The sequence below is a fragment of the Curcuma longa genome, chromosome 13, assembly GCF_044706935.1.
Source record: "Curcuma longa cultivar G26 ecotype Majalengka, Jawa Barat chromosome 13, ITB_CL_G26_1.1, whole genome shotgun sequence".
Classification (NCBI taxonomy): Eukaryota; Viridiplantae; Streptophyta; class Magnoliopsida; order Zingiberales; family Zingiberaceae; genus Curcuma; species Curcuma longa.
Window position 1 is genome coordinate 4,202,756 of NC_133873.1, and position 10,031 is coordinate 4,212,786.

Consider the following 10,031-nt stretch of genomic DNA (forward strand, 5'->3'; position numbering starts at 1 on the left):
ACTGATCAATTACCTTAAACCTTTTGCACCGTATTCCTCACTCAAGCATCATACAAAACCCTTGAACTTCCTCCCCTGTGCAGACAAACTCCAGATAGGCTTATTCGCTGTGATTATTCATCTTCTTCTATATGTTTTAGGAAAATCAAGTGAGAACCCCTAAATAATTGTAAGATACATTACCTTCTTTTTTTTAGATCTTTTTTAAAAATATTTAGCTATCTTGTTTTTGTGATGAATCTGCAGTTTCAATAAGTAATGTACTGCAACCTGTCAGTTGAGATTACTGTGAGTCTTATGATTATTTGCTAATCTCTCATTTTTCCTAACGGGATAATATATACAATGTAATTTACATTAATAAAAAAAAATGTAGTATGCCAAGCATATACATAGAATTTCACATCACATTATTGTTCAAATAACTTTTATACATCAATTTCCACACATATCTATCTTCCATGCCTCTAGATTCTAATAGTTCTGCTACTGTCTACCCAATCACAGTGAACACTGTTTGCACAACGGTGCAGACCAGCACCACGACTGCAGCAGCCACCGATATCACCAGCCACGGGCTGCCGAAGTAATTCTGCTTCAGATCTGCTATGTATTTGTGGCCAACACCATTGTAGTAGCTGTTCAATTCTTTAAACATGGAGTTCAGGAAGTGTTTCCCGTTGACATCAAAGACGACTCGTTTGACGAGGCTGTTGAAGAAATCTGAGACCTCTTTATCCGCTCCGATGTAGTTCTTGACAACTCCCTCCTTGACGAGCAAAGAGACATCCGCAGGCGTCCTCATGAGCTCCCCCATGAAAAACGCATAAGCCGCGAAGTAATTCTCGTTCGTGCACGATTGCTCGAAGGCTATCAAGTTCCGGAAAACAGAGCTTGTGCTGTCCTCTATAATCAAGGTCGGGATCATCAATATTCTTCGGGAGACCAACTCCACATCCAACAAAGAATGATCATGATCATGATCGCGCAGTTTCGGCTTGAACTTTATGCCAGCCTTATAAAGATCCGTCGCGCCGCGCCATTGTTGGAGCTCACCCGTTGGTTTGCTGTTGGAAGAGGAGCTATTGTCTACGGCAGGTCTAAACTTCAGGTGGCAGCAATGGAGCAAGTGCTGAAATCTCTGTTTCGTAGTTATAAGCGGATAAGAAGATAGCAGTTTCTGTATGGTCCGATCCACCTTGTCTTCCAGTGATCCGTCTTTAACAGGTGTCCCTGCAGTGGCGAGTTCATATATTTTCTGGAGAACAAAGAAAGGCAACTGGTTTTCCATCAGGAGGAGATCGTGTCTTATTGAATCATGATGCCACAGCGTTATTATGGCAAAAGAGCGTCTTTCGAAACTACTGGGCAAGGCCATTTGCGACATCGTCTCTTCCTTCGGAAATCTGTTATCCTCTGATAGGTGTTTCTGAACTGTGCTTGCTTCAGCTACGACCTTATCCTGCTCTTGATGAGTTTGAACACCGGCTTCTCGCTGTGGCAGTATACTTGCTGGTAAGGGACTAGCGGCCATTTGAGCAACAGTGCTCGATAGCATTTTGTTAAATCTTGATATGAATTTCCGAACCGTGCTTGCTTCAACTTCGACCTTATCTTGCTTTTGAATCTGATCCTCAACTTGCTGCCATGGCAATGGCAATATGTCAAGAAAACCCAAAATACCGCACCCATCAAGCAAAAGCATTTTGATTTGATCATTTGTTTCCATTTGGATGTCCTCCTCATAGCAACCTTTCGCTTTTTGCTTCACTCTATCCATTTCCTTCAAGCACATCCTTAATGGTACTTCTTTGTTCATAATGAGGATTAGTTCAAGAAAGAACCACTTGTACTTGTCAGCCGAGCTGAGAGCTTCAGTGCCACGATGATAGGGACCGAACGACACAAACTGAGGAGCATAAGCATCTTTATCTAAACTACGGGTGATCTCTGGAACTCTGTAGTAGATCGTTTCTTGATAAAAAAGATTTTCCAACTGGCGTAATTCATCTTTCATTTCACGTTCTATCTCGCCAATGTGGCTTTCGGAAGGTAAACCTGCCAAAATTTGAGGAGGGTAAGGGAGTTTCTTTGAAAAGAAAAAGGTGGTGCAAAACACAAACTCTCTGAGTCCTCTCCTCTCCTTATATAGGTTAAAAACAACCTAGATTCTACTTGATTTATTCTTCTAATAAAATTAAATAGATTTATTTAAAAATTTTCAATGACAATAACCTAAATTTTTTGAATGGTATGCCCTTTGTTATCAAGCTACTTGACTTTTTTATTTATTAATTCAGGTATTCTATTTTTACGATTTAATTAATTCTAGAGGTGGAGGGCTCAGCCTCACTAATCTGTTACCAGATAAATTTGAAAAGTATAAATAGATCCTGATATGACACTCACCATCATCAGTAATTTTAACTCCATGAACATTTAAAAATATCCAATATAAAATTTAAATTCTCATTTATAAGAATCATTATTATTATATCATAATAAATATAATATAATAATTTATTTTTTATCAATACTGATAAATATTATATTATAATATATATGAATTAAGAGATCATAATCATTATAATTATATAATTATAATAATTATGAAATTATAATTATTATAACTATAGTAGTTGTTATATAATTATAAGGAGGTATAAAATTATAATTGATATAACTGTGTTGTTCATAATTATTATTATAATATTTTGGAAATAAAAATATTTCTATAAATAAAAATAAAATATTATTTTAATAATAATAATAAGTATCCTTTTAATTTTTGCACGAGATAATAATCAAGAATAAACTAAAAGAAACGACAAACAAGCTCACCTTGAGCGTGAGAACCCATTTTAAGATGCTGGAGCGAATGAGGAGCCGACCCTGCGAGTCCTTCCCGGCGCTTCCCCTTTGCTTCTCCCAATAAAGCCTCTTTTTGATCCATTGAAGCGTGTGACTTAATACCAGAATAAAATTCACCTGGATTTCCTCCACTCCTTCTCAGCGAAGAACTCATGGGTGGCGGATCTGAGGAAGTCTCCGGCGCTGGCGGCTGACGTTGTCCGACGGTGTGCGACAGTCCACCACCATTGCGTGGCAGCTCCAGTTCGTGGGCGTCTTCTTCCGCCATGCCTGAATGCACTTGATGCCCTGCCTGTGAGTGGCTCTGCTTCATCAGCTTCTCTATGATTGATCAATCATAAGAACATAATATAGGAAACTAAATTAGTTGCTATTTAATCCGTATGGAGCAAAATGGTCTTCTCCAAATCCATCGTAAATTTACAGTTGATGGGATGGAAATCTAACCTTTTTAATGCCATATGATGCGTAACTTTCTGTAGGTGGTTGAGAAAGCATTCTTCAAATGTTTTTAGACCATGTATATCCATGTATATCCAAAGGACAAATCAAAGATCCTTTATCGTCAAAGTCATAAAAATGACATCCCAATAAATTTGAGATAACTAAAAAAAAAATTATTTGTCACTTTAAAGTAGGGAAGATAATGATCTGATTTGGATCAGATTTTATATTTTTATCTTCATCTTTATTTATTATATTAATCTTCATCTTTTATCCTCATTGAGTATTCAATTTTCATTATAATTTTCATACCATTGATGGATCGGATATTCATTCTCATCTCTATACCATTATACAATCACATATTCTCTATACTAATCATTTTCTTCATTCCATTCAATTACCAATTTATTTCTCATTCGATAATCAACTTTGAGTGTCAACCAACTCCACTGTTGTGTTGTTCTTTGAAATTCAATATCATTGTAGGGCTAATATTTGAAAATCAACACAAAGTGGTGTTAATTTTTGAAAATCAAATATTTTTTCTTTTTTTAAAGGGATTTTGAAAGATTGTGATTAAGGTTGTGGAAGATCTGAGTCAAGAGTTTAAGATGTTTTCTTCTAAGGGCGCGTTTGGTTTAAGGTTATTGTTGATAATCTTAATTATCTGTCCAAAGTTTGTTTGATTTAAATTATGATCGATTCTCGAGTAATGCAGCATTACTGTCACATCAGCAAAACGTCAATAATGTGTTATAACTCAAGAATTTGATTACCTTAGCAGCGTAAGGTCTTCCACGATTTCGGGGTTAACAACAAATTTTTTTTCAAAATTACCCTCCAATTTTTACCCTTTAAACAAAAATATCCTGAAATTTTTATCAAATCTCAATCCACCATAATTAAACTCTAGCCGACTCTCCCTTCGCACAAATTGCGTCATTTGCAAAGCAATGTGACTAAAGCAATGTGGCTAATCAATGTAAGTTTGCTCCTTATGGTTTGGCTGTTGAGTTGGTTAAGCTCAGAGTTTTTGGCTTATATTGAAGTTCTATTTTATCAAAAATTTCCTTTTCGTCATCATCTGAGGTGGACAAAGTATAAAAGCCTCAGTTTTCCCCGTAGTTGAAACAAAAATCAGGGGTTTAAAGTCGAATGTTTCTGTTTTGTGATTTATGCTACTAAGGTTTTGTCAGAGTGATGATCACGAAAATTCACATTGTTAGTGTTGCTGCTGTTAATCCAAATTGTCTCACTCTTTATGCTTCTTATTCCTTATGTTTATACTTACTCTGAGGAGTTGGATGTGGAAAAAAGAGTATAGTCCATTTTTATAAGATAGTTTAAATGCAGATATCTCACAGAATTAGATTAAGGGGTGATATTTTGTCAGCAGCATAGGAAATTAAAATGACTTGGAGCCAGAGCACACCTTTTACCCTATATCACTCTAAGCCTCTCTTTTGACAACAAAGTCAATCTTTAATAAGTGGACGTTCAAGCAGATTTTGTTCCTTTATTTTGCATTGCACTGCACACATGAACGTCCACCACTGGGATAGAGTCATCATATATCCCGTGGCGAAGTCTGCATGTTTATACCGCTCTATTAGTTTAAATCTATTACAGAAGTTTGTGGAAAAGAATTCTCACTGGAATTGTCATCTTATCTCACTAGATCTTTTCTATGTTACTTACATAGTAGTTGGTTTCGACAATAAATATGTCTGATGAACAACTGCTGCTGATAGTTAGACTTACCATTTTTATATGTACATTTATATATTTGATTATTTGTTCATTAATTGTGATAATATTGCCCTCTTCTTCTGCATTTATGAGATTCAATGGGACGAATGACACTCATCATTTGTAGCTTTTGTGTGAGTATGCTGGCATTCTAAACACTGGCCTGGGCAGATGATACATGTAAGTTAGGTTGATAAAGCAGGGGTGGTTTAATTTGAATGAATCTAATGAGCTAGATTTGTTTTTCTAAACTGATCAGTTACCTTATACATTTTTCGCCCTATTCCTCACTCAAGCATCATGCAAAACCCTTGAACTTCCTCCCCCATCCAGACAAGCTATAGTTTGGATCCAGACGACCAGACATGCTATTCACTGTCATTATTCATCGTTTTCCTTCTCTCACTGTGATTTCTTCCACTTCAATTTACAATCTTTCCCTTCAAAATTAACTGCTGAAATAAATAGTTGTGGAAGGCTGAAAATTTCTTCTCCTTTTCAAGGGAATATCCCATATTGAAAGTTTCAAGGCATATTTGTTAGTCCTATATTGTGTCACAAACATTAATGTTGTTAACAAATGCATGGAAAGAGGTTCCCCTTTACGCGTGAGTGCGCAGGGGGTGCAAACAGTTGCTGGATTGTACTACTCGTAAGGCAACTTGTGTGCGAGCGCATAGCGTTCTTTATCATCTTCTCGCGATTTGACGGTTGACTCAACACCAGTGATTAAGAAAACACCAGTAAAGATAACTGAAAAAGTTTGTTTGGTTCTCTTCAGTAACAGCAGCTATTTTTTCATATGATCTTTGTTTACAAGTGAACTAAATCATCCTGCATTAACTATATCTTAATTTTCAGAAAGCAGTTATTGTTTTTGGTAATGCATATTGTTTAATTTATAATTATATAGATTGGACCCTTAAATTACAATTTGTACTTTTGAGACGAGTGCTGAACTAATCGATTAGAACAGTTAATAGGAAAAATTGTAAACTATTAACCTCATAAGGAAGGCATCTCTTAAAGAATGATGAATTTATAGTCTACTGTCAGTAAAGATAACTGAGTGTTGTTAGCATAGTTATTAAGTTGATCGGATGTCTCACTCTTACCTAGTGTGTTTATCTCAATTGCTTGATATAGTTGGCCAATGTATTTGGCGATCTGTTATGGTAGCATGAATCTTCATGCTTCACCTTCAGTGAGGATGATATTCTTGGGATCATTTATGATTGATTTCCAAGTAGATGTTGGTGCCCTGATTAGTTTTGATATGATCAATCAAGTTAGGTTAGGTCCTGCGTTGTTCTAATTTTTCTGCTAAGTGTGCAGGAACTTAGGTACGGAGGAAGTCGAGCGTAAGACGTAGTGGACGAGAATGGATTGTGCGGGGAAGTAAGCCGACGGGCTCGGTGCAATCCGAGGGACGTAGAAGCTATGAAAGAGTACGCCGATGGAGCGAGAAGGACGTGCACGAAGTCCGACGGACGAGAAGCCTGGAGGAAGCACGCTCGAGGGGCAAAAGGTCGGAGTCGGGTTCGGGTGAGCCTAACTCCTGTTGGTCAGAAATCACCCAAGAATAAAACCATGAGGATTTAGGTCCAAAGAGGACAATATCATACCATTGTGGAGATGTGGGCATCCTTGAGACCCAATAAGTGGTATCAGAGCAAGATCGATCTTCACCAGACTAACCGTCGGAAGAGTCATGATCCAGATCTAACCATGTGGGTTGAACCTTAAACAAAGAAAGTGAGTGCTCCCGTGTCTGAATCAAAAGGACCAGACATCAGGCAGGAAGTCCTACGTAGGTCGGATGGACCGAGGGGCAGGAAGTCCTAGTTACGGCTAGGTAGAAAGTAGCCCAAAGTGGTTTTATTTTTGGGCTCTCCCCAAAAGGTCTCATGCCAATGGAGATATCTTCCATCCTTTTAAACCCATGATCTTTTCCATGTGTTTTAGATGTGGGACTAGGGCTTAGGTCCAAAGTGAACAATATCATGCCATTGTGGAGATGTAGAACATCCTTAAGACCCAACAGATCAAACATGCCAGTTGTTTCTAGATGCTTTCTCTTGCCATTGATGATGATGTACCAAGAGTCGAACTCATGTTCTTTCATTTCAGTGATGGATCAAACTTCGAGCATCGAATCTGTTACAATTAGCACGCTGGATTTTGCTACTTTTCCCCTGAAAAAGAGGATAATGTAAGTTAATATTTATTTATATATATTCAACTAGTAAATATGAGAGTATATTTCTAACTAGAAATGGATTCGTTTGTTTCATATTATGGACTTCATCTCAAAAGATTATAAGACAAAAAACCTAATCTATTGAAGAGGTGATCTTGCTTTCCATATGAATCTTGATCACTAGACTTTTAGCAGGCCTGGGCAATGCATCATTATCATGCATGCCATTACAATTTAAAGTCCCTGGGGTAATGGTGCCGCGCGCAGTAGGATATCCAGGTTGTCACTCAGGCACCTACGATTCGATCCCCAGCTACGGCGTATTTGCAGGAATTTTCTTTCAAATGGAGAGCGCAATCAAAAGATGTTGGGCGTCTGGGTTGACCGCTATGTGCACTTCCCGATTTACCCTAGTGTCCGATAGGAAACTTTTATGAGACCAAATCAATTATCCCAAAAATAATCAATGGAACTAATTGAGATTTATCATTTTTGATCACCAGACTTTTAGTAGGCCTGGGCAATGCATCATGCATGCCATTACTTCAAATCCATACTCTCACTATACATCATTTTTTTATTTATTGTCACTTTATAATTCTACTTATCTCAAAAAATTCATTGAACCTTATATGTAGCAAGCTCTGAAATTTGTTGTTTTAAAGGAGATTGAAGAAGTCTCTATGCAAGTCAAAGTAATTTATGCAAATTTGGTGTTTGAAAAAAAAAATTAGTTATGCATATATCACTCAATATTATTTATGTAGACAATAATCATTAGTACAAGTGATAATTCCATTAAGGTTACACAACATTTCTACACTGAAGATATGTATCATATACTTCTTTATTACAACAAGGAGAAGATATGTATATCTCTAAAAGAAATATGTTTTTAATATATTTACTTGCGGTGGCTAATATGCTAGGAATCAAATTAAATCCTGACGTTAAGCTATATCAAGATGGGAGAGCCATTAATTATTCTAGGGAAGTATAGAGTACTAGTTGAAAAAAATAAATTATTCTTGACATGGATGATCAATCAATTTCATAAGTCCTCATGTCATGATCATTAAGGAGGTAGCTTTAGTATTCTTATGGTACCTTACAAATTCTCCAAAGAAAAATTTATTATATCAAGATCGATATATAAGATGCTTTGATGCTTATTAATAGGCTCTCCTACCATTTAACTATCCACAACATGCTACAAGATTCTTTCAAGTGGCAATATTTTAGAAGAGCAAAATTCATACTATCGTAACTAGGTCGGTTATAGCGGGAACATAGGCTTATTATCCGTGTAAAATGAACTCTTTGACTAATTAAATCAATTGATAATTAAGTTGGGATATGTTCCTATAGATCTGTGATTATATTATGGCAATCAAACTACCAGATTCATATGGCAAAGGACAATGCAGATTAATTATCACTTTATTAAAGAGAAGATGTATGTAATGCAATTATTTAGTGTTGAATTAAATATTGTTGAAGAAGATGGAAAACTAGTACTCAAGATTCAATTGTGAATATGTTAGAGATTTAATTGTGAGTATGAAATAGACTTAAAAGTTATATAAACAATGAATATAACTATAGATTGAGAGGAATACCCTAAACTAATGAATCCTAGCTAATAAACTCCATATAGCTTGTTCGGCTACCTCAGCTTAGAGTTTGATCACATTTGTGTTCTTAGAATAAGTGATTTAAACTTTGCTTGGCTGTCTTTGCAGTAGAACTGAAGGATCTAGTGAGGGTTTTCTTTGGTTGGGGTAGTTCCTATAGATTTGACAATTAATATGGTCATCACTTATGAACATGCACTTGTTAATATAATCCATGAACTCTATTACATAAATTTTATTTTCATCTTACCATAAGGTCGCTCTCTTACTATATTAAATATATAATTATGTTGTAGGTGGGAATGACAAGATTAAATCTTTCAAAGAGTATGGTTATATGAATTCAAACACACATTATCCTATATTACTAGAAAATTCTTTAGATCTATCTCTCTTAGACAGCCAGACAATAGTTGATATATTGTCACATGCCTCCACGAGTTGGCGCAGATGGTTCCCGTATAGGTGTAGCTATTAAAAGGTTTGTGGTCGATTCTCAATGGATGCAGAACGATCCGATGGTTACCTCATCCCCTCTTGCAGACGCTATTGTTGTTGGACAAAGTCCCTTGTGATTTATCCCTTCCAAGAAGTGTGAGACTGCCCTGGAGGAGCTGCAAATTAATTAGGTAACGGTTTTACTTTTTTTTCTACCAATAGTTGATTGTCATATAATTTTTTTTAGTATTTAAATTTGATCCTTCAACCAATTAGTTTGACAAAACCTATTAAAGTTTAATAAGACACTGAATTAAATTTATTCTTAAAAATTTAATTTATTTTGAATTATAATTTAGGGCTCATCCTCCCTCTTCCCTCCTTGTAGTGCTGTATTACCCTCGTGAAAGAGAATATGCAAGTCACCCTTATCAATATTTGTTCATCAAACTTTTATCTACTTATTTATAAGATACTTCATCTAGAGCAATATAACTTAAATAAGTCATCACATCATTTAACTAATATATATATATATATATATATATATAATCTAATAAAGAAAGTTGAATTAATTACATACATAGTTATAGTCTCAATCCCTTTTTTTTAATCCGATATTCAAACACATATTTACAAGCCTAACTAATCTTGAAGGTGAACAATCTTTCCCTTGCTAGCCCACCAAGTAA

The 10,031-nt window shown here is 35.8% G+C and overlaps 1 protein-coding gene across 1 annotated transcript; it reads right to left on the bottom strand.

Moving 5' to 3' along the window:
* Positions 1 to 385: 385 nt before the first annotated feature.
* Positions 386 to 3,139, bottom strand: LOC141843914 (UPF0481 protein At3g47200-like). Its single transcript, XM_074731934.1, has 2 exons — positions 2,842 to 3,139; positions 386 to 2,058 (listed from the first exon to the last, which is right to left on the bottom strand). The coding sequence occupies exons 1-2, from the start codon at positions 3,137 to 3,139 to the stop codon at positions 494 to 496; spliced, it is 1,863 nt and encodes a 620-aa protein (XP_074588035.1). The 3' UTR covers positions 386 to 493.
* Between the last annotated feature and the right edge of the window lie 6,892 nt (positions 3,140 to 10,031).

What these genes read in the sequence shown, in the direction of transcription:
- LOC141843914 (XM_074731934.1), bottom strand. Translation starts at nt 3,139, where the DNA reads ATGGCGGAAGAAGACGCCCACGAACTGGAGCTGCCACGCAATGGTGGT. An exon ending in AATGGGTTCTCACGCTCAAG is followed by an intron (nt 2,059 to 2,841) that starts GTGAGCTTGTTT and finishes AAATTTTGGCAG; the next exon opens with GTTTACCTTCCGAAAGCCAC.